Consider the following 24,664-nt stretch of genomic DNA (forward strand, 5'->3'; position numbering starts at 1 on the left):
ATTGTAGGAATCAGTGGAAAAAGAAGTCCAGCAAACATTTTTGTTAGGCAAGATTTTGCTCAAAATGTGGAACATGAAATTGTTTGGTTAATGTAGTTTCCAACATATTGTGGCAACCCTAGAGTTAAAAACAAGGATAAAATAGTCTAGCATTGACTACTGCGATTCTTTACTTAAGTAATTAAGGCTATTTCTTACTTCAGGAATCATATCTGACAAAGTCAGCTAATTTTAGATCATGTGTCTTTATCATTAAAGTTTAGTAAGTTGTATGCATTCACCACAAACCCCTTGTAGCTCATTTGAAAAGTCAATACAGGAAGAAGCAGAAGGTTGAGGGTACAGTTAAACTAAGACCTAAATCTGAAGTTGCGATTAAAAGTCAAGATTGACAGTTAACCTCAGAATTCAGACAGAAAAAGATGTCTGGGGTTACTTTGGAGGAAGAACCATTTTTCCCCCCACCATGTGACTATATGTTTTAAAGAAACAGATGACGGCTTTAGAGAATGGTCTTACTTAAGGGTCTGCCTTAAAAAGCAGATCAAATGAATGGGATCAAGAGAAATGTGTGACTTTCACTTTTTTAAATGAAATAGCTCAACACCTTCCCTCCCAGCTCAATACATCCCCCAAAGTTTCGTGGCCTCAGATGAGCCTAGTAATATTCTCCCATGCATGAAGCAGTATAGGTAGTTGCTGCCTGTGCCTACTTGCACAGGTTTACTTTGAACATGAAGTTTATGACCTCTGTTTTAATCTTTTTGCCAAAATCTGTCTTTTTACATGGAAGAATGTAGGGAATCATAGTGTACTAGCTTTAAGTTCACGAGTATAACCCTTGACCTTAGCTGGCTACAGTCTTAAGTGCCTTAAATCTCACCACTGATTGAATACATAACTGTTGGAAAGCAGGCATAACTGGCTTCCCAGGCTGGTTAAACAGTTTAGATCTGTTTCTGTAGCAGAAACATTGCCTGTTAAGCTAGTGTTCTGTATTGGGAGACTTGGGGAAACAAAAGGAGCAGCAAAAAGATGAAGTGTAGTTCCTTGAACTTTTTTCATTCTTTAGACAAGCCTAAAGAAATTAAGATCATGTAAAGTTCACTGCTACTTCTGTTACCTTTGCATGATTTAGTTTAACATGACGAGTGGCCACCATTTATCTTTCAGATTTGTTTATTGGTCTAAAATGTGGAGGATAGCATTTAATTTGTATGTGGCTAACATTGGTTGACCTCCTACAATAATGCCATATACTCTTCCCATTAACAGGGAAACCAAGAGAAATGAGAGTGATGGTGATGGTGGTGAATGATAATGATGGTGATTGTAATAGAAGCTCCTATTTATTGAGCTTGGCATTGGACTCAAAGGCTCTGCACCGGTTTTTAAAATTTAGTTCTCCAGTAACACCTACAAAAATATATTAATAATTATATTTATTTCACAGATAAGAACAATTATGAATAACTTGCCAGATCACAAAGTTCTTAAATGGTAGAGCCAAGATTTGAACTCAGGCAGTTCTGGCTCCAAAGCCTGATTTCCTATCCATCACGGTATACCGTCTTTTAAAATAAAACAGTATTTGGCATCAAAGAATTCATTCACTTTGATTTCCCATGAGATGATCTTTCCCAGCCTCTTTGATCCATTTTCCAGTTCTCTTATGTAGAGAGAAATACGGCATTTTTGTCCTCATCCCACTTCACGCCACGGTTTCTTCAGTGACTTAGGGACCAGATTGCAAGTCAGCAGCTTTCTTATGAGCCCAGATTTTTATGGCTTAAGAGCATTAGGATGTTATTTTAATAACATGTTCCTGAAGACAGCTGTTATAGTTGAAAGGGCAATATTGTAGAGCTTAAATAAAACCAAGGCTTCAAATCTGACCTTTGCAGACATCCTTCTAGATTATACACTCCTGCCACCTTTGCTCCCACCATGGAAGGACCAAAGAGAATTGTGCTTTGCAGTTGCAGGCTTTCGACTTGCCAGTAAAGGTCCTGATAATAATAATGACATCCATACCACATTTATCATTTATTGAGTATCTGTTATGAGCCAGGCTCTGAACTAGGTGTTTTGTGCTATGTAATCCTTATCATAACCACTACATAGATGAGAGTACTGAGGATAGGGGAAGTTGATCATTTTCTCTGGGTTCCACAACAGGTCAGCCAGATTGGAACCCATGTCTGTCTGACTTCTGTGCACATACTCTTAATTGGGACCTGATTTTGGCTCTCTCTCTCTCTCTCTCTCTCTCTCTCTCTCTCTCTCTCTCTCTCTTTCCATCGGGAGGCCTCACTCCTGTACTGAAATCTGTGCTGAGGATAATTACAGTGTACCTTTCTTATTAAACTCTCCCATTTTGCATTTTTTCTTATGGGAATAATCTAATGCTATTAGAAAATCAAAGGGAAGGGTAAGTGAAAAAGTGTGGAATGACAGTCACCACAATTTGAAAAATTCAGTGACACCATCTGAATGTGTTCATCTGCATTGACTTCACCTCAGTTTCATTATTCTATCTCGTCGTAGGACCAAGCACTTAATTTTTTCCATTTTAATGTTCATTAAAAGCATAGTAATATTTATTTATAATTCTAGTTTTTGGCTTCTTGGGTATGATTGATTATTTATATAATTTACTTTGGATAATTTTATCATTTGGCAATTCTTGATATGCCTATGAACCTAGTATACCTTTGTGTTTTTTATGTTTTAATTTCTCCTGTCTTGCTTTGGAAAAATGTCTATCTGCTATTACTATGTATATTATATTATTTTAACTTAAAATTGGATCCCATCTTTTAAAAACACATTCTTCTTTTCGTTCCTTTGGGAAATTTCTATTGTGATGGATTTTTAAAGGTTGACCTTCTGATATGACTCATGAACTAAGTCCAATAAAAATATATGCTCTAACCCAGTAATTCTTTTAAATTTCACCAAGATGTCTAAACTGGAAGATTTTTATTGAGACACTGCATTATCATAAAAAAAAGGTGAATTTCCTAAGACATTTGTATCAAATTGAAGTTAGCCAAAGATCTAATTAAAAGCCTTTCTTGTATGTGTACTGTTTCCATTTCACCGAAGAGTATTTTTTAACAGCATTTTCAGATCTAAAGCTATTTTCCTATCCATACGCCCTGCCACTCCAAGTTAATGGTGACTTCTGATTATATTTTGTGGTAGATTCAGCAAGATCTGTCATCATAAGTTCAGAGAGGATAGACCTAAACATCAAGGCACAACTTCCTTTTACCTTGGCGTTAGAAGTACATTAGAGAAAATATTAGCTAAGCTTAGGTAGGTGTGGGGTGGAGATAAGGCCTGGATCACCTTTGTGATTACTTTCTTTCAAGCCAGAAAAACACTACACAGATTAAAAAGTAACTACTACAGTTTCTAAATAGTTTCCCATGAACTATACTTCTCTTTCCTGCTTCCACCGTGCTTTTCTTCCCAAGAAATTAGAAATAAAATGACAAAAAAGAATTTATCCTATATTAAGGAAAAATGGAAGTGCCCTTGCCTATAAAAGATATTTTAAAAACTTATGAAGTAAGTCAAAGATATGAAATGGTCCCTTTGTTAATTTTATTTTTTGGTACATTCGTACTGGGAAATCATAGGAAATGGAAACATGCACTTTCTAAAAGAAATAAAGGCACTTGTCAGAACGCCAGTGGTTTGAACGTGGTGTGTTCACCTCTTTGTGGTGACTCTTGGCAATTACAGCACACACGGCTTTCCCACCACTCACACCATCTTTCCCACCTCCTTCAACACTCAATGTCATTTATTTTTCTCTGAGCTCAAGATCAAATTACCTATGTTTAAAATGTTAGTCTTTTTTAGAAGCATGTGATATTTTATATAAATAAGTATATTTACTCATATTATTAAATTATATTTAACAATTTCTATAGCTAACCAATAACAATTGGAGACAGTCGTGACATTTTGGAATTTATTATTTCCCCAGTAACAGCCAAAAGCTTCAAATACAGAGCTATTTAAGGTAATCACAAGGAAAAGCTGATAGAAATTGTGTTTCACTTAATACATGCAATAGTTCTTTAAAAATTACTCTATATAAAGTCATACTGTTTTCTGGCTATAATAGCCTCCTTTGTGTAGATTTGGTAAGACTGGACTTGATTGCGGTTTTAGTATTTTAGCTTTGAAAACTCCTGAAATTACTTGAACTTCTTTCCAAAATGCAAGCTTGAGAACCTTTTGTAGTTCAGATAGAAGATTTCCCAGAAACAGTCATCCTTGATTTGCTTAGTTTCTGCAGTGGTAGGAACATTTCAAAGTCTAGGAATAGATAAAACTTATGAATATCACATTGGAACTTCCTATTGTTAAAATACATTGTGTTAATGTAAAAAACAATTTTGCTAATTAAAACATGAAGTGTATTAATTCCGTTTTTAAAGTTGTGTATTAATTCATGTGTGTAATTAATTGCTTCCAGATGCTGGATGCTCCTTTCAAGCAGTGTTCTCATTAGTTAGTTCTTTTAATATTCCTGAGAGGAAGAAAGGGACAGTCGTTTGATGTTTTTTTAATTGAAGGAAGCATTTAAATACCAAGCTGATAGATCATTTGATGAAAATTATTAGGGAAATATCAACAGACTGTTGGTAAAAGAACTTGGTCTCAGGAGTGAGGTGACCCCTTTCTCTCTCTTTGTCCCTCACAGTCCATGCAAGTATAGGGTTATATAGTCATTTCTTTTAAGGGGAAAGGGAAACAGAACTTTTTTCCCAATTAAAAAAAAAGTTATTATTAAGGCCATGCATGCTCATTATAAAAAATGCAAACTGGCATCAAATGAAATTTGAAAGTCTCCATCATCCACCTTCATTTATTTCTAGTACAAAGGATTTAGAAGTTTATCAATGATGAGTAAAGCACACTGATTAGAGATCACTACATTCTGTCCTGTATTTAGTTTCAGATTTAGCTTTTATTTAAACTATGCCTCTCCATTACTGTTGTTGTTATTATTATTGTTTTAAACCATTCTCCAATTTTTTGTCCTTCCTAGTTTATCCCCATGCCTGTACTCTATGGCGTGTTCCTGTATATGGGGGTAGCATCACTTAATGGTGTCCAGGTAAGTATTCCATAGCAATCTAAATATCGTCATGTTTCTAGTAGTAGAGCTAGCCCAGTAACAGATCTTTGAAAAAAAGCACTAATTATTTGCCAAGTTCTTAAAGTACATTTGTTTTCTTTTTTTAATTAGTTTTAGGTATGCGAAACAACATAGTGATTAGACATTTATATACCTCACAGAGTAAAAACCCCAATAAGTCTATTACCCATCTGACACTGTGCATACTTATTAGAATATTATTGACTATATTCCCTATGCTGTACCATATATCCCCATGACTACTTTTTTAATTATAGTTGGCATTCAATATTATTTTATATTAGTTTCAGGTGTACAGCATAGTGGTTAGACATTTGTATAATTTATTCAATGATCCCCCTGATAAGTTTGTGCGCATCTGAAACCTGACAATACATAGTTATTGCAATATTGACTGTATTCCCCATACTGTACTTGACATCCCCGTGACTCTTGTGTAACTACCAATTTATACATGTTAATCCCTTCACCTTTCTCACTGAACCCCCCAACCCCCTCCCATCTAGTAACCATCAGTTTGTTCGCTGGATCTGTGGGTCTGTTTCTAATTTGTTTGTTCATTTTTTTTTCTGTCCGTTAGATTCCACATGTAAGTGAGATTTTATGGTATTTGTGTTTCTTAGGCTAACTTATTTCATTTAGCATAATACCCTCTAGGTCCATTCATGTTGTTGCAAATGGTAAAATTTCATTCTTTTTTATGGTAAAGTAATATTCCATTGTATCTATGTACCACAATTTCCTTATTTAATCATCAGTTGATAGGCGTTTTGCTTGTTTCCATGTCTTGACTATTGTGAATAGCACTGTAGTGAACATAGGAGTGCATATATCTCCTCAAATTAGTGTTTTGGATTTCCAAAGTGCATTTATTTTCTACTTTCTCCACCATTCACCTGCTTTTCATTGTCTGATTTAATTAACAGAGTTAACTTATGTTAACTAAAGTTATCATACATACCCATTCGTAAAATAGTCTATTAAAGGCCATTTGACCAGGAAAGTAAGAGAGCTGTGATCTACCTTCCTACTTCCTTTCCTTCCTTCCTTCCTTCCTTCCTTCCTTCCTTCCTTCCTTCCTTCCTTCCTTCCTTCCTTCCTTTCTTTCTTTCTTTCTTTTATGGTCTTAATAAGGAACTCTAAGCCTTTTTAGTTTACTCTTTAAGATACTATTTACGCATTTGCCTTTACCCTATACTAAGAACAGGCTATTCTTGTTTGATTTGCTTTCCACATGGCTGAGATTAATGATCAAAAGTTTTAAACCAATGAAAGAATAAAGTCAGTGTGGTTTATGTGCTACTTTTGTCAAAATCTTCAGCTGTTCACAACTTTTGTTGGGAGTAAAACTGGCCCCCTTTTTAAAAAATCATTAGGGAAAACTTTGTAAGGCACTTTGTTTTTCAACTGAGGTTTAATTTAATTTGCACCAGGAAACTGGAAGTACTTCTGCTGCTTTCTGGCACCTTGTTAATTGTAGCCTTATTTAGCACTTAGTAATGTTTTAATGGGAAAAGACTGCATGTTCTGTGAACATCATAAGAATTTATTTAAACCTCTTCATAATAGCCCCTGCTTTCATTTATTGGATTTAGATTAATTTGGTTTTAGAGTCAGATGGAGCTGGGCAAATGGCCAGACTCCCCAAAAGAGAAAAGTCTATTTTATTTTTCCTTATTTAGGTCCACTGAATAGAGCTCTTCACCATTTGGGTAACTGTTATAAAACACAAGGTGGTTCTTCATAGATTAGACTAGATGAATATGAATGTGGGTTTATTTGTTCTCATGAAACTTTTGGGAGGAGAAATGTGTAAAAATATTTCATTTGTACCTGGCATTATAAATATTCTTTATTCCTCTAAATGGAAAAATATGGAATTAATATGGCCTCTAAACTAATAATTCTTAATTTTGTTTAGCTTTAATAGGTCATTCTAGATAAAAAGAAAGGTTGATTTTATGCATTCTAGGTGCTTAATTGACGATTGGAGCTCAGTATATATTTATTAAATTAAATAGAAGAAAAAATCAATTTCATAATGATGGGGGTAATCCTTTGCTGAAGGGAAAAATAGTAGATTTTTAAAATTCTGCAGTGCTGTTGTCCCTATGTTTTCTCTCTTTCTTACTTTTCTCTTGATTTTTCCTTTTTTAGACCTTTTGGCAAGATTTGATTTAGCAAGAAATGTTGTAACCCAATCTTTATAAACGGCAGGGCTCCCACCAGTCAAAAATAGCCCTGGAGGAAAAAAGAAAAATTTTAGTTAGGAAATCACTTTAGAGAAGATTGTCTATGATATTCTAGTTTACTTTTCCACTTCTCTCTTCCCTCCAAAAGGAAACAAGTATTATTTCAGAGTACTTATTATTTAATAACAATTCAATAGCTACCGTGTTTCCCTGAAAATAAGACCTAACCGGAAAATAAGCCCTAGCTTGGTTTTTCAGTATGACATCCCCTGAACATTAGCCCTAATGCGTCTTTTGGAGCTAAAATTAATATAAGACACAGTCTTATTTTCGGTAAAACACAGCATTTACTGAGCATCTTCCATCTGAAAGATCCTATGACAGGTACCTAGATATCATCCCTATCATCATCATTAGTGTAAACTCAGCAGTTATTCTTTGAAGCACAGCTCCTGGTACATAGGTGCTCAGCAGTCATTTCAATACTTGTTTATACGTGACAGTGTGACAGCCTCTCCTAGACTCAAATATCTAGTTGTCGACACCCTGAAACTCACTGTAATTAGTATTCATATGGCTTTACTCTAAAAAGAAATGATAAGGTATTACTGTATGTAGTAGTTAAATTATGCCATAGATAAATAATGTAGAATATGAAAATACCAACATATTTACATTTTCAAGTTGGATACTTCCTTTATATCCTTGAAACATCCCTGAAATGTATATGATGCATAACAGCATCTCCTTCTCTTTCAGATAAGACAGCGCAGATAGAGTAAGATGCATGAGTTAGGTGTCTTGCTTCAGCATACCATTACTAAAATAGTCACAAGATCCTTTCTCCCAAGACTCAGGTAGTATAAATAGAAACTAAGAGATGAGCATTGAGAATTTATATTTTGTTTGTGACTATTCTTTGGTAGCCACTTTACTCATATATCTGCATAACATTCTTACAAAATAATAATAAAAATTGGAAGACTCATATAATGTCTTACTGTGCTAGACTAAATTTCTGCACCCCCTTACTGGTGTCCTCTAGAAAAGACACTGATTGCCCAAAGTATAGACTATAAATCACTAGTGGATAGCTAGGCGTAATAGAAATGCCTCTGTGGATCAGCTCTTGAATTAATGCAGTTGTTCTCTCTTCCCGTGTCTTCCCCAGTTCATGGATCGTCTGAAGCTGCTTCTGATGCCTCTGAAGCATCAGCCTGACTTTATCTACCTGCGCCATGTCCCCCTGCGCAGAGTCCACCTGTTCACGTTCCTGCAGGTGTTGTGCCTAGCCCTGCTCTGGATCCTCAAGTCAACTGTGGCTGCTATCATTTTTCCAGTCATGGTAGGCATTCCTTTAATTGAACCTACCCATGAGGTCACACCAATATCATGTGGTTATTGTACTATAGAAGTCATGTGTGTGTTTTGTGTGTGGTTATAATTTTTTCCAGCTTTGGCCAAATGACTTTGATTTGATCAGTTGTAATTTAAAGCTCCTACCGTGTTTCCCCGAAAATAAGACCTAGCCAGACAATCAGCTCTAATGCGTCTTTTGGAGCAAAAATTAATACGATTTTACTATAAGACTGGGTCTTATATAATATTATAATATAATATAATATAATATAATATAATATAATATAATATAATACCGGGCCTTATATTAATTTTTTGCTCTAAAAGATGCATTAGAGCTGATTGCCTGGCTAGGTCTTATTTTCGGAGAAACGGTATGTCTGTGGTTGTCTACACTAGGTCTTAGAGTCAGATGAAGCTAAGTTCAGATACTGGCTTTGATTTATGCTGGTCAGTGAACCTCCCTGAGTTGTCATGAACTTATCAGTAAAATGTAGATGGAATTGTTATTGTTATTCTGAGCATCAGTAGTGAATATCCTATATAGCACAATGCCTGGCACATAGTAGACACCATTGCACATTAGTTATTTTTAAAATACCATTGTACAATAGAATCAATCTAAATAACAATGTACAGCACATTTCAGTCCAAATAATAGGGAACAAATGGGGCAACTTACGAAAGTCATCCAATGAATTAGAAGAAATGGAGTGAGATATTTAATTTTTAAAGTTCTTGCTAGTTTGTATCATGCTAAGTTTAAGTCTGGGCTCTCTATCCTTGATATGTATGATATGATGAAAAGTAAAGTAAAATAACTTATATTGCACTCTGAATCACAAGCGAAAGAAGGAAAAAAGGAAATGCTAATTCTGTATTTGGCTTCATTATTGAATTTCATACTTTACCATAGTGTTCCATTTCTTGCAAGAAAATGCGTATGCATACATTCGAAACAAGTTACAAAGCCAGCTAAGTTTCCCCCATTGCTTTGGAAACAGAATTTCATACAGTAGCCATATTTTATTTTTTACAAAAATCTTCTTACCCAGTATTATTATTTTGTTTTATGGATATTTATTGTTTATAATTGTTTTTTTCTCCAGGGAAGAAGAAAAAATGGTATGAAACACTAGTGATATTTGTAGAGTCAGATTTTTTTTATCTTGATGATCCCTTATCTCTCTCTCTCTCTTTTTTTAAACTGTCCTAACTTACTGGAAAACAAACTGGATGTGAGAACTGGATGTGACTCCTATTTGGTATAATCGACCTATCTATTAGTTCTGCTAAAGCCAGGAAAAAACAAAGTTAGACCTGGATAAATTTGAAATATATGCAGTAAATCACTTATTACTTGTGCTAAATAATAAAAAAAGTATTTTTTTTATCTTTTGAGGGCTTTTATTTGAACACAAAACAATCGTAATATCAGAGGGCAGATGTTATTAATTTCTCTAGGAAATGAAGAAACTACCATCTAGAGATCATACGGATAAAGATGATTATTTATTTGAGATAGAGTCATGACTCTTGTATCCGAGTGCATACTAATTTTACACTTAAGCAAAGACATCTTTAAGGTACCTTCTCAAGTTACTCTGCAAGAGCAATTCATAGAATCAAATATACAGAGTTTAAGAATACTGATTTTAGATGCAGACAGCTGGGCCCCACTGTACTCTTCCTTTTTCTGGCTTTGTGATTTTGGATGTCATACTTATGTCTCTAAGCTTCAGTATCCTCAGCTGTAAGATGGAGATCCTAATATCTACTCTTTGGGTTTGTTGTGGGAATAAATAAGAAAATACTGCCTAAGAGTTTAGCACAGCATCTGACACATGGTAAGTATTCAGTTAATGTAGTTTTTGAAGTCATCCAGTAGATTAAATGATCTCTGCATACTCCACGACTGCCTCATTAATAATAGTTTGAAGATGTCTTAGTGTATTGTATGTTGTACAGATTTTCTTGATTTTCAAAAACTTGTATAATATTTTAATTTTGAATAATTAGAAATCATATACAGGCTATTTTTCCCCTTTAATTATTTAGTTATTTTATTAAAAATCTGACATGGAAGAAAATGGTTTAAAAACAAATCCTTCCACATTGAAACTCTAAGTGAATATGATCATACCTTTCAATGAACACAACAAAGTGAGTTTCAAGTAAGACTTTTATAAACCAACTTTCCCCGTAAAGAAAATGTTATGGTCCACTTAATATAAGTCCATACAAGTAAGATGAGTTTCATCATCCTCTAGCCTTATACAAAACAGGTTTATACTGCTTTTGATAGAGCAGTATTTATATCACTATGACTTCATCTGACATGGTTTCTTTCATACTTTTTTATATTTATCCTTCCAGATCTTGGCACTTGTAGCTGTCCGAAAAGGCATGGACTACCTCTTCTCACAGCATGACCTCAGCTTCCTCGATGATGTCATTCCAGAAAAGGACAAGAAAAAGAAGGAAGATGAGAAGAAAAAGAAAAAGAAGAAAGGAAGTCTGGACAGTGACAATGATGATGTAAGGAACTTTCCAAAATTGCAAAGTAAAGCTAGTTAAAGAAACAAATGTAAAAAAATCTATTTTCAATCCCTTCTGGGAGCTGTATGGCTGAGCTGCGAGAATATTTACTTGGCCATGTTGTATGTCAGTTTTCACCTTCCTTTGCCCTTTATTTTCTCTCTTCATTTTTTTCTGTTTTCTTAAGTCTTTCTTTAACCATTAATACACTAAAAATGATAAAATAACTTCTAAAAACAAAACAAAACAAAAAAGTCCACCACACCAAAAGAACTTCAGTCTCCAGTCTCATAGATGAAAGGAAGTTTGTTTAGTGGTGCTCTACAGTGTATTTGCATTGCTGTGATAATCCAGGATTTAAATTTGAGATAATTCAGTTTTCTGTAACGTTAAGCCTAATGTGGACAAACTCTTGTGACCTTAACCTTCTGTGATCTGTGTGTCTGTCTGAGTCGGCTCTCAGCCAGAGTTCTCTGCTAGTGTACTTATCCTTGTGTTGGGCTTTGACATGATTGGGGATTATTTCTCAGTAACCCTTCATTAAAAAGGAAAGGAAATTAGAGTTTGGGGTCTTTTTCCATAATTAGTTGTCAGTCTCATGGTCTAGATGATCTCCTGTAATTGGGTGTTTAAGTTGAGAAATAAAATTATTGCCCATTTTTTTCTTTACTAAACCATTTCACAGAAATATAGGTGCTCCAGTAGGAGTCTGTAATAAGTGCTAGGAGAACAGCTGAGATTTGTTTAAAACACACACACACACACACACACACACACACAAAACCCTTATCCCAGTAGCCTTTTGAAAATGACATTTTCTATGTAAAGACTTGTTCTGGATTTTTTTTACACAGTGCAGTGTCTTCATTCTAATGGGATCCCTGGTATCCCATTCTAAAGTGGGAGTATAGTTCATTTTTGGTGGCCACTCTGTACTTGATCATTTTTATTGATCCTGCATACTGGTTCTTAATTTCCATAAGAGCTCTTTATTGTATGTATTTTTGTTCCTATTTTACAGATGAGGAAATTTAGACTGAAGTGTTAAGTCATTTTTTCTAAGTGTACATAGCCATAGTGGCAAAGCCAAAACTAATCCAGGCCTGTCTGGTTATTTCCAATTGATCAGCCTGTCTGATTGTTTTCTATTTAGAGAACTTGGAAATAGTACAGTGAAAGAAGGCAACAGCCAAAATTGGATTTCAGATAAATTGATCCAATAAGAAAAGGCTAAATATATGAGGCACATTTAGCAAAAGAGAGAAAGAGTCTCAGGGAGCTTTTGTGAGTATCCTCATTCATCTTCGATGAGAACAGGTATATACATTTCTGTTTCCAATGATGATAAAATAAAAAGAGAGAATGTATTTAAACTGCAGCACAGATTAAGATGCAGTATTAAAAAAGAATGATATGTTTATACATTAAATAGATATCAAGATTTGAAATAAATTTCTAGACCACTCAAGATAAAAAAGAAATTTGCCTGAAATACTGAGATAATTAAAGCAGTATTTCATCTTGAATTTTCAGAACTAGTACCTCAGTTTATGTACATGGACACCAAACTTAAAATTCAATACACATTATGAACATAGGAAGTAATATTATAGAATCCTCTTTTCTAATGTTTTTTGGAAAAATATAAAATACCAACTTTGGGGAATGTTTTAAATTTAGTGCTCTCTGTGTCAAAAGGTGGAACAAATTAGTTCCTGAGAAGTTCTTCCAATTCTTAGATTTGATTTTCAACAAATCATATTTTATTTAAACAATGTTATTATTTTACTAATAATATTTATTATTTTCAGCTCCATATTTTCAACAGATTTCTTGAAGATAATGTGTGGTACTTGTTTCTTTTCCTCTATTTTTCTTCTCCCGCCCCACCAAAACAAACAAACAAACAAGCTTTTATAAGCTTATATATTTATCCTAGGCAGTGAATCCAACCAGGAAATTTAGAGTACATCTGTGTAATAAGTTCTTCATGTTGAGCTCATGATTTGGGACCTCCACATTTGGAAGGTGGCTTTCCTGATGTTCACCTGATAATCATGGGTTGTGGGGTTCTTGGCTATAGGGAGCAACATGGGGGCCTGGGAGTTACAGCTCTACTGGTTGTGAGAAGAAGTAGTGAAAATTATGGCTTGCCAACATTTTGAGCCACTCCGTCATTTTTGAACCTACATGGTAGGCTATGATTAAGGGTTGGCTACCAACCTGTTCATCTGTAAATGCTATTATTTGGGGAAATGTTTGAAATACTGTAAAAAACTTGTTCTTCTTGATATTCTCATAAAGGTGCATGTAGTATCTTCATTATTTTTTGTCAATTTTAATATCATATCTTAGTCCTTTAAAAGTAACATTGTGGCTCATTACCCTCTTTAGACTCATCATAAAGGAATTTTTTAATGTGTATAGTAGGCTTTATGTTAAGATATAATTTTTCCTTATATTCTTTGACCCCCTAGTTCCTCTTCTTTTTTTCCCCTTTCAACTAAAGGTCATCTTCTTGGTACTTTCAGTTAAAAGATGAATTTGATCTTTTGAATCCAAACATAGACTGCATTCAATAAAATGAGTTCTAGAAAAAAGTAAAGTGGTAATCCTGTGGAAAGCTGTTATACGTTGGCTTAGGTGGCCTGTTTTTTAAGTAGCCTCATGATTAGCTGTCTGGTTTTGTTCTATTCTGGTTATGATTCTTCTCTGCTCATCTGACCATCGTAGGCACCTTCCTTGTGCTTTTATTTTCTCATGTTTTGCTAAGTTTTCAAATATCTTGGTACAAGCAAATTGAAATTAACCTTTAACTATAAAATAGTTTAATAAAATATTAGCTTAAGGAACGGAGGTTTATTTTCAAGTGTATATCCTGGATAGTGGATGTTAGAGCCTTCTACCTGTCTTAGAAGGAAACATGAGTCATCATTTTCCTGGAAATAGAATCAGAAAGCATGGCCAGAAAGAATACGAAGACCGTATTACAGTTTAGGTAGTTTCCTAGATTTAACCTTCCATATTCAGATTATTTACCTTACACATACAACAAACTCATAAATATTTGTTGATTGGGAATCCAGCTTATGGAAAGCTTTACAATAGTTCTAATGTGTAGTGTTCTCCATTTGGTGCAGTTCTAGTTTTAATTGACTCAATTCCATTAACTAAGAAGAGAAGAAAACAAAGGTGAGTAGGAAAAATTGCACAGAATTTGGAAAGTTAACAAAGCGGGAATGGTTAGGTAAAAGGCATTTCTACTTAGTGCCATGTAAACGATAATTGATAGGTTTAATCAATACTGGAAGGTAGGAAGGACTGTATAGTAAAAGCTTTCTAAAAACTATTGTAAATTTCTTTCACAGTCTGACTGCCCATATTCAGAAAAAGTTCCAAGTATTAAAATTCCAATGGACATCATGGAACAGCAACCTTTCCTAAGTGATAGCAAACCTTCCGACAGTGAGTAGAACTAACCTCTTGCTTGCCTGTCTGAATATGATTTGCACTTGCAGAGAAAAAACTTTAGGACTATCATTTACGTTAACTTTTCCTCTATTTTCTTTTTTTTCTATGTGAAGATTTATACTTAATTATTATAAAACTTCATTTTTTTCATTTTCTGAGTGTCCTTTTATTTTCCTTTTACCTATAACCTTTTAACTTTTTTTTTTCAGTAGTCTTTTCTCAGATCCAAGTTATCACCAGTTTCTTTCGGTTGCTAAACTCATAACCATATTTTTTAATTGATTTTCCTTTCTTCTGCTGGTATTAAGAATTGCAGCTTATAGTACTACGTCACTGTCTGTTACTGTTTGTCTTCCTTAGGCTTCAGCCAATGACCCAATCAGCTCAAAAGAGAAATTGCAACATGAGTCTCTGAATGATCAATGAATCAATCGTTAATATTGAGAATTTGTAATAATTTGTTATTTTCAATTTAATTGGCAATCATAAAATATTAACACGACTTTTTAGGTCTAATTTATATGTGCATTTTCTTCCTAATTTCTTCATTCCCCTCTGCTATTTCAAAAATCACCTTTGTAACTGTACTGTTTTTTTTCTGGGGTAATAGCCTAATGGCTAAAGTATAATGATTTCTGACATTCACCTTTTGTGTGTGTGTGTGTTTGAATTAATGGGCCACTTGAAAAGGAGGAAAATCTCTGTAGTAACATTAGTGACTATAGCTCAGGCTTTTCCAATAGCAAGTAGCAATTGCTTCCAAACTACTTTCATTTTGAGTTCTCATTTGCAGAAAATGTATTCTTTTAGATCCAGATGTACCTCAAAGTCTACTGATCTGTTAAAGGAAAACTACAGTTGAGTTTTTTATTTCTATCTGGCAATGCCATTTCAACTTCAATAACAGGTCACCAGAAAAAGTTTGACATGAATGACTGAAAAATAGGTATATTAGTTATTTATTGCTGTGTAACAAATTACTACAAAATTTAGGAGAAACAACAAACGTATTTTCTTACACAGTTTCTGACATTCAGAAATTAAGGAGCAGCTGCTTTTGCTGATTCTGACTCTGGTTCTCGCATGAAATTGCAGTCAAGCTCTTGGCTGGGGCTCAATCTGAAAACTTGACTGGAACCGGGGATCTGCTTCCAAGGTTACTCCCAAGGCAGTAGGCAGGAGGTTTCAGTTCCTTGGCTTATACGCATCTCTACAGGGCTGCCCATGCATGATACGGCTTCCCGCAGAGCCCATGACAACAGAGAGTGAAACCAAGACAGAAACTGCGGTCTTTTATAACTGAATCTCAGAAGTGGTATACCATCCCTTCTGCTGTATTCTACTGGTCACACAAACCAACCCTACTACAATGTGGGAAGGAATTACATAAGGGCGTGAATACCAGGATGCAGGGGGCATTGGGGACCATCTTGGAGGCTGAATACCACACGAGGTTTAAAGAATTAAAGCACTCTCACCTTTAGTGTCCAGTCTGTATGTAACCTATTGTATGTAACCTGAGACTAATTTCTTCTCAGTCCTGTCAGTCAGATTTAGTTAATTTTTTCTTTTTGAATTCAAGTTCCACAAACCATGTTCTGCTTTCGTTTTTCATCTCTGGAGCATTAAAAGCGAACGGACACTGTGAAGAGAGCCCAGCATGTATGTTGTCCATTGACATCACAGAGCCCTTTTAAGTCCAATTTAAAGGCTACTTTAAAAAAAAAAAAAATCACCAGCTAGAATTTGAGGCTCCTGGAAAAAGTTTATGGCAATTAGATTATTAGTGTCCCTCATTCTCTCAAAAACTCTTTAGAAAGGACACTTTGAAAGTTATGATATTAGCATAACACCCATGATCATTCTAACTGAATGTTTTTTTTAATGTCATATTAATCTTTTATAATCCATGAGAAAACAAAGTTGATAGTAGAGTTGCGGTAAAAATAATTTCCTCAAAATCTTTTTATTCCCCCATGAATAACAGCAGGACAAAATTGTGCATGCTGGGATGGAAGGAAATCCAAGAGCAAGCCTTAGCACTACGTAGATGCAATCACCTTCTAACAAGGATTCACCTCTTCCTCACTGAAAAGAACAACAATGGTTCTTCCCAGAAAACCTAGAGTAAAGGAAACTAAGTGATTTGGGCTTTATCACACTAGATTCTTAGCGATACAATGTTTTTTGATATTGTCTAAACTTGCCTTTCTTACTCTTTCCAGTTGTGAAAGATGCATCAATTTTTATGAAGATTTTTATTTTCACTCTAATTTTATACGTTACCAAAGACTACTCTTTATGATTAAAAATATTTTTCCCCCCCAGGAGAACGATCCCCAACATTCCTTGAACGCCACACATCATGCTGATAAAATTCCTTTCCTGCAGTCACTCGGTATGCCAAGGTAAAGGACGGCCTTGTGTCTAATGCTGTTCCGTGGGGTGATTGTCCCACAGAAATGTAGTCAGTGGCGGGTTATTGGCAGAACACCTCATTCTCCTTCTTTTCTACACTTCATCTTAAACAAATTATCCAATCACCAAACCTTATCCCAGTTTTTACTGGTAGAAAATCTTCTAAGAGAACTACTCTACTTACTCTTAGAAATACTGTAATCTTTCAGTATCATTAAGGTAAAGCCCAGGATCAATGTCAGCTCTTATCGATTCTGATTTAAGGGGTAACTGCATGTCCTGGCTGCCCTCCTCTAGGAGTTTGCTTCCTTCTTAACACGGATCTAGAGATCTCAGATCCTACTTGATTTTTAAGAGTGAAATCTCTGAATATTTTCTTCATGTAAGTCTTTTTGTCCTTTAATTTCTGATGGTATCACCCACCTGGCAATCTGCCTTCTTGTTTTTTGTGTTTTTTTTTTAAATCTAGGTATGATAGCTTATGAAATTTTTACTTCAATATCTTAATGCTATTAGCATTTATGCTATTAGTAGCTATTAATGCTGTTAGTAGCATTTATGATATAATTAATGCTATTATAGCTTCATTGCATTTAAAAATGTTTGTTTATAATACAGAAAGAAAGAGAAGTATTTAAAGAGAACGAAGGACACATTGGGCTTTTGTACAATGCTTAAACATTTGACAAATGACAAAGGAAATCTGATTTACTCACTATTTCTTTTCTTTTTTTCTTTTTCTCTAGTCCTCCTAGAACTCCAGTAACAGTTGTGCCTCAAATTAGAATAGAACTTGTGTCTGAAGACAATGATTGTTTGTGGAGGAGCAAGGGAACAGAAACTACATTGTAACCTGTTTGTCTTTCTTAAACTAATAGTTTTTGTTGTTAATGTTCTTGTTTTTTGTCTGGTTGTTTATTTTTTTAATTTTTGTTTTGTTTTGCTTTTTGGCCATTGGCCAAATGCTACAGCACTCTCTCCGCTTCTCTTTTGCATAGGTAAAATTAAGACAGTAGTGCACCATTCCTTAAAAGCATCTGAAAAATCCCCTTTTTGTTCTTAGACTTTTCCATGTGTCCTCTGACAACCAAATTCCTCTGTCACTCAAGACATGCACAGACACTATCCTTTTCCTTTATCAAGCAGGGGACAAAAGTATTAAGGATTTTATAACACTTTTTATTCAAATATTGCAGGAATTTACCACTTTAGCTTTGGAGCTGTGCTTACTGGCTTGTCTTTCTGTCTGGTAGAACAAACATTGACCTCCAGGCAGTGTCTTCTCGCTTACAGAGCTCTCTGAGACTGGAAAAAGTGCTGCTATTCTAACTTGCTCTTGCTTGTAAACCCTAACCCTAGAGTTATCAAAGAAGAAAATCTAAAGGTACTTTACACCCAGTAGAGAAACTATTGCCATCATTGTAGCAAGTGCTGGAATGTCCCTTTTTCCTATGCAACTTTTTTTAACCCTTTAATGAACTTATCTGTTGAGTACATTTGAAGAATATTTTTCTTCCTAGATTTTGTTGTTTAAATTATGGGGCCTAACCTGCGACTTATTTTTGTCAACTTTTTAAACTTTTTTTTAATTACTGTAAAGAAAATGAATTTTTTCCTGCAGCAGGAAACATAGTTTTGAGTAGTTCTACCTCTTATTTGTAGCTGCCAGGCTTTCTGTAAAAATTGTATTGTATATAATGTGATTTTTACACACATACACACACACACACACACACACACACACACAAGTACACAATCTCTAGGGTAAGCCAGAGGGCTAGATCAGATGAAAAAACACCATGTTTCTAGGCATCCATTTTTCCCTTTCTGTAAAAGAAAATTATCTGTTTTATGAAGGAGATGGGGGGGGGAAAGGGACAAGCTCCTATGTAACGGGAATGACTGATGTTTTGATAATGGTAGTGTCCTGGCACAGATGCTGATTGTATTACTGTGTTCGATGTCCTATGCAGTATTGTTAGACATTTTGTTTTTCACTTTGAAATACTCATGTGTTTGTGTATGTGTTCTGTGTGTGGTGGGTGCACATATGTGCGAAGTTAGAGACAGAGTGATGGCAGGCGAAGGGCAAAGTTATCCAGCCTCTGGTGTCAGTTGTCATAAAACCCAAACCACATATGAAAAATCAGTATGAGATCCAAGAGAATTACCATTATGCAAATGAGGGTAAATATATTGTGTTACCCAGATATCAGTCACCATCAGTGATACAATAGCCCACATTTACAATACAAAATTCCTAGAAATATCCATGCCATTTACACATTCTACAAAACGTTAATGGGAGTGCAGGTAGATCTGCAGAGGTATATGTGTATGAATTTTAACAATACTCATTTTTTAGGAAAGGCAATTATGCCTTGTGATTGGGATGTTTAGAATGTACATGTATATGTGTACTTCAAAGTACCAAATTGAAAATTAAAAAAGAAAATTAGATCTTTATTGACTAAATTTAGCATGTTATCTAAATATGTTTTTAATAGGTTGTATTGGGTATTGTGAGTCTCCTTTAAAAACATTTAAATATTGAATCCATATTTTGGATTCATATAACCATATTTTTTTATACATCCTAACTAAAACAGATTGTTGGAGGACTACTAGGAACAGAATGAAACTACTTATTTTGGTTTCATAATATACACATTGAATATACACCTACTCCTACTCATTCTTATATTAATTAATTATAATTCTGTCCTCTTGAAATTTTGATTATAAAAAAATTTGTGCTGAATTAGCTGTTACTTTTATTGTAGCTGATAATCTTAAAACTTTCAATTTTTGTAGAAATTAGATGTAAGTGACCTGCAATTTTTTTCATTCAAATGAAAGTAGTAAATCATGTGTTATTTGTTAAAACTTCACATACCAAATTTTGGCATCACATTTGTATTTACAGCTATCTTTAAAATGATTACATTATCTAGTTTTTCATTATCCTAATACAAAACTATATAAGAAGATTTTCCCTTTTCTTTACTGATAGAAGCATCCATAAAATGCTTAAAAGCCATGCATAATATGTTCAGCTTAATCTACAATCTTGTTATTAATGGTATTTTTGTTCACTTTTATAAAATCTCGAGATATAATAATTTATTTTTCTGATCATGAATCAAGTACTGGAGGATTCATACTCCTCTCCATCCCTTTCAAAGAACCGCTAAAGAAACAGCCCAGTGTTTCAGCCTTTGAGTAAATCTAAAAGTTACCTGCACCTCTATTTTATGATCCATATTCTGTGACAGAAGTTTGAGACTCAATATGAATTAAGAATAATGCCTTACGTTTGCTAAAAGGAACCGTTAGCATTAAACCGTTTTAATATTTTGGAACCCAGGGAAGAATTTTAAAAAATAATTACCTTCAGAGGAATAGAACAAACAAACAAAAAAACCTGAGGTCCCTACAGAGCCACCAAATTACCTGTATTTTAACTGAATTTACTTACTATCTAAGAACTCACTAGATTGGGTGGTTTTGTTTTTATGTAAACTGGACACAGAGAATACACTGGTAAATTTTTTACAAAGTGTTTTTCTTCCTGATATGAATATGGAGAAAAAAGATTTAAGTCGTTAGAAGTAAATGACGAAGTATACACTCAGAATTGAAGTCGAGTGATGGTACAGACTTATTGTTGGAGGAAAAGATCCTTAGGCCAAGAGTCTGCCTATGGTAGCCTAAAGATCTTTGGTTTTTCATTTGAAAGGAAATCTCTTGGAGGCACTGTTTTCTTGATAAAAGTCATTCTTCTCTACAATATAAATCTAGGACTTAGAACCCAAATTATTTTGTGTGCCATCGAGAGTAGTGTTCCTGACTCTTCCAGTCAAGCAGTGGAGTGGGGTGGGGGAAATGGAGGCTTGTACAAGTAGGAAAAAAACCCTCTGTAATTAGCCCCCCACCTCAAAGAATGGGGGAGGGGAAGTAAATGTCTGCCTTCAGTAATTCAGTTTGTGTATATTTTATGCACATGTACCAGCACGCACGGAGTAAATCTTTTATCAGCTGTATATTGGTGTTTAATACAGAAAATGATTGTCTTCCCAGTTCTGGTTTTCTTTTTTTTTTTTTTTTCTTGTTAACTATGTTAAAGTACTTGAATTGTATTGACTGCTGACTATCTTAAAACAAAACAATACTATTTGAATTGTATTACAGAGGATGACATTGTTCAGGGATGGGACAAAGCTTTCTTCAATCCTTTTCATACCACTTAATGATTTTGGTGCAGGAACTTGAGATTTTCTTATTTATTCCATGATACTTCATATCTGCTCTTCACAGAATGAGCATGAAGCCCAGTGGCACCAAGTGACAGAATAAAATTAAATGATATTTATGGCACTTGACTATCCGAAGTATCTTGGGAGTTTTCAGATGATGATTTCATTGAGCTTCATTGTAGCCTGAAATAAAGTTTTGTGCTATATGTGAGCCAATCAAGGTGTGTTTTGACCAGATATTTAACTATGTCCTATTTCTTGGCTAATTTCTTTGTGTTCTATAGGTACATACAAAAATCCTGAATTCTATTACCTACATAAATATTGCGACTCAGGGCTAATGTCATCCAGTGAAACTTTTAGAGCCAGAAGTAACTTTGTCCCATTCCTACAATGTGAAAGAGTGAATAGTTGCCTCTTTTTAGCCATTTTTATGGCTGGTACATATTCGTACACATTACTTTTCAAAATCAATACGCACTTTCAGATATTCTTATTTTTATTCTCTTAAATCTTTATTAACTTTGGAGAAATGATGCATCTTTTTATTTTAAATGAAGTAGATCAACATGGTGGAACAAAATGATAAAGAACAGAAAACATTTCAATATATTACTAATAATTTTTTTCCAATATAAAACCTAAAATTCCTATAACATTATAGTATTTTACAGTTTTATGAAGCTTTCTATTGTGACTTTTATGGAATTAAGAGATGAAGAAGATGAGATATTTTAGCATTTATATTTTTCAAAATTAAATGTATACTTAAAATAAAGTAACTTTATGCATTTATGAGTGTCAAGTGCTTCTGTTCATGTCTTGAAATGATTAAGTCCCTATTTTACTCCTTTGGGGCTGTGGGGAATACAAAGATGAGTGAGTTGGAGTCCCTGACCCCAGATTGCTTTTAATCACTCGAGGCAGGAGGATAAAATAAATGTTCTAATTGCATAAAACAAGAGACTGCAGAAATTATCTATCAAAGTATTAATGAAATGCTATTATGCAAGAGTTCAAAGCAAGAAAAAAATATGTCCAACTAAGAACAATAGAATGGTTTTATTGAGAAAGTAGTATTGTTATTCTTCTTTCGTAAAGTTAGTAAAATATAAAATGCCATTTTCTTGAATACATGTATGATATTGTTAACCTCAAAATAAAAGACCAAAGTGAGAGGCAACAAGCATTTATTTGAGATCCAAAAGAATAGCTATTCAGGAAGCACTGATTTAGGTAGGCAGAAACCCAAATAGTGTTCTGATTAGGGGGTGAAGGTAAGAAATATTTATGAGAAAGGGAAGGGGAATAATTACATGAATAGAAGGAAGGAATTGCTACAGGTGTAGATAAGCTAAGATGGTGATGCTAATTCTAAAGAATGTCTATAATTTTCGGTCTGGTAGTCATACTGTCTGCTTCCCTGTTATCTTTGCAAACAGTTGTTTGGAATACAATGCTGCTTTAGGCCCAGGCCAAAGGTTATTTTGCCCAGTTTTAACATTCAAAAGATTTGAGGAGTAAGACCTGCAAGGCAGTTCCTCTGGGATGGCAGCTCAGGTTCCATTTTGAAGTGGCTCATTTATATGATTTATCACAATATATATTGATGTATACAGTTATTCTCAAGCAAAAAAAAAAACTGCTAAGCATAAGCACTTATTAAAATATAGGTATTCATGGGGGGTTCGGGGTGGGTGCAAAAGATGAGGGGATTAAGAAATGTAAATTGGCAGCTACAAAATAGTCACAGGGATGTAAAGTGCAGCATATGGAATATAGTCAATAATATTGTAATAACTAGAGTTATTACAATATTATCGGTGGGATCACTTCATAAGTTATATAAATGTCTAACCACTATACTGTACACATGAAACTAATATAATATTGATGTTAACTGTAATTGAAAGAAAAATCAGAGATTACAAATTAAAGAAAAAAAAAGTGTTAAATGAATATATCCTGGAATGGTACACCACTGAAAATACATGACACATGTTTCCTGCTGAGCCTATCCAGGCTTGCGTGTGATATTTACAACTGTCTAGGAAATGTCATTTCATCCCTAAGTTATAATCAATGGTGATGGGGGTTAGGGGGAGCAAAGAGAAGGGATGAGAAAGAACTACTGGTAGCAGTAAAAAGTTACATTGAAAAAATAAAAAGATAGTAAGGCAGGAACATTGGCCAAAATAATCTTCAAACCTGGAATCTTAGAGGCAATTGCTCTGAGCATCTTGGTGGTGGAGGTGATAATGGGGGTAGGGGATGGGGTTTGGAATATATCACTGAGCTGGAAGAAGCAGCAGAAGATATACTCAGAATAGATCATAACATGGGAGAATTTGATTAGTTTTTCCACATACCCACAGAGAATTAATTAAATATTGCCATGCATAACAATAACTGAATTGAGAAATTAGGGTCAAATTCTATGTAGCATGTTGTGAAAAGGAAATGTGCACTTTAGCATTTCTTCATTATACCACCTGACCTACCTTACCTACCTGAGAACAAGGAAGTAAGACAGAACCCTCAGAACTAATAAACCATCTATCTCAAGGTCTGGGCAACCCAGCTTGAGCACTGTAGTTGTGAGAGAGGCAAAGACACCACAACAGGTCTTAAAGGAAAAATGTATTGATTTTATATTGATAGAAATGTATTGCTTAAATGATTAAATTGGTCAAATGTCTCAAAGGCAAAGAGTATTGCAGTTAATATTCAAAATAATGACATGGGGCCACCAGAAAATATTAAACTGTGTTGTCTTTTTCATGAATTTATAAGTGTTGAATGGGGTTGTTGCTAAAGAACCAAAAATAGGACATGATTCCTAAGCTTAAATAACTTAATCAAGTGGGAAAGAAGTACATGTAGACAAAACAGTGAAATAAAACCTTGTAAGTGCTGCAGTAGAAGTATGTGTCTAGTGCAGTGAAGGACCACAGGAGGAAGTTATAAATTCTTTTTGAGAATAAGAGGCCAAATTGTCAGGGAAACTCTAAAGCTATCTGTTGGATTGGGTGAAAAAATGTTTGCCAAACAAATGGTGTCTAGAGTGGAATTAAGAAAATGGAATAGACATTCCAAATCTGGGAGGCATAAAACAGAATGGTGCAGGGTAGAGAATTGCCATGTGTGTGTTCAATCATTAATTCAATTCAAAAATTATTGGACACCTACTATGTCCCAGACTCTTTTATTGGTCAAAGTAGTGAACATATGTTCTCAAATGGATGGTT

At 34.5% G+C, this 24,664-nt stretch overlaps 1 protein-coding gene across 8 annotated transcripts in view; it reads left to right on the plus strand.

Annotated features, from left to right (window-relative positions):
• Positions 1 to 22,209, plus strand: part of SLC4A4 (solute carrier family 4 member 4) — a 343,883-nt gene extending 321,674 nt beyond the window's left edge. For 5 of the 8 annotated variants that reach the window (XM_019757100.3, XM_088791346.1, XM_074324476.2 and 2 more), the window contains 5 exons: positions 5,072 to 5,140; positions 8,546 to 8,719; positions 11,110 to 11,271; positions 17,071 to 17,150; positions 17,907 to 22,209. In XM_019757100.3, the coding sequence (XP_019612659.2) occupies positions 5,072 to 5,140; positions 8,546 to 8,719; positions 11,110 to 11,271; positions 17,071 to 17,150; positions 17,907 to 18,012 (591 nt within the window). In that variant the 3' untranslated portion in view covers positions 18,013 to 22,209. Of the gene's footprint in view, positions 1 to 5,071; positions 5,141 to 8,545; positions 8,720 to 11,109; positions 11,272 to 14,639; positions 14,737 to 17,070; positions 17,151 to 17,906 lie in introns of all 8 variants that reach the window. The other 3 variants (XM_074324475.2, XM_019757104.3, XM_019757102.3) reach the window with 1 other exon arrangement.
• Positions 22,210 to 24,664: the final 2,455 nt, after the last annotated feature.

Source organism: Rhinolophus sinicus, chromosome 1, assembly GCF_057876585.1.
Source record: "Rhinolophus sinicus isolate RSI-liver-muscle chromosome 1, RSI-T2T, whole genome shotgun sequence".
NCBI classification, from domain to species: Eukaryota; Metazoa; Chordata; class Mammalia; order Chiroptera; family Rhinolophidae; genus Rhinolophus; species Rhinolophus sinicus.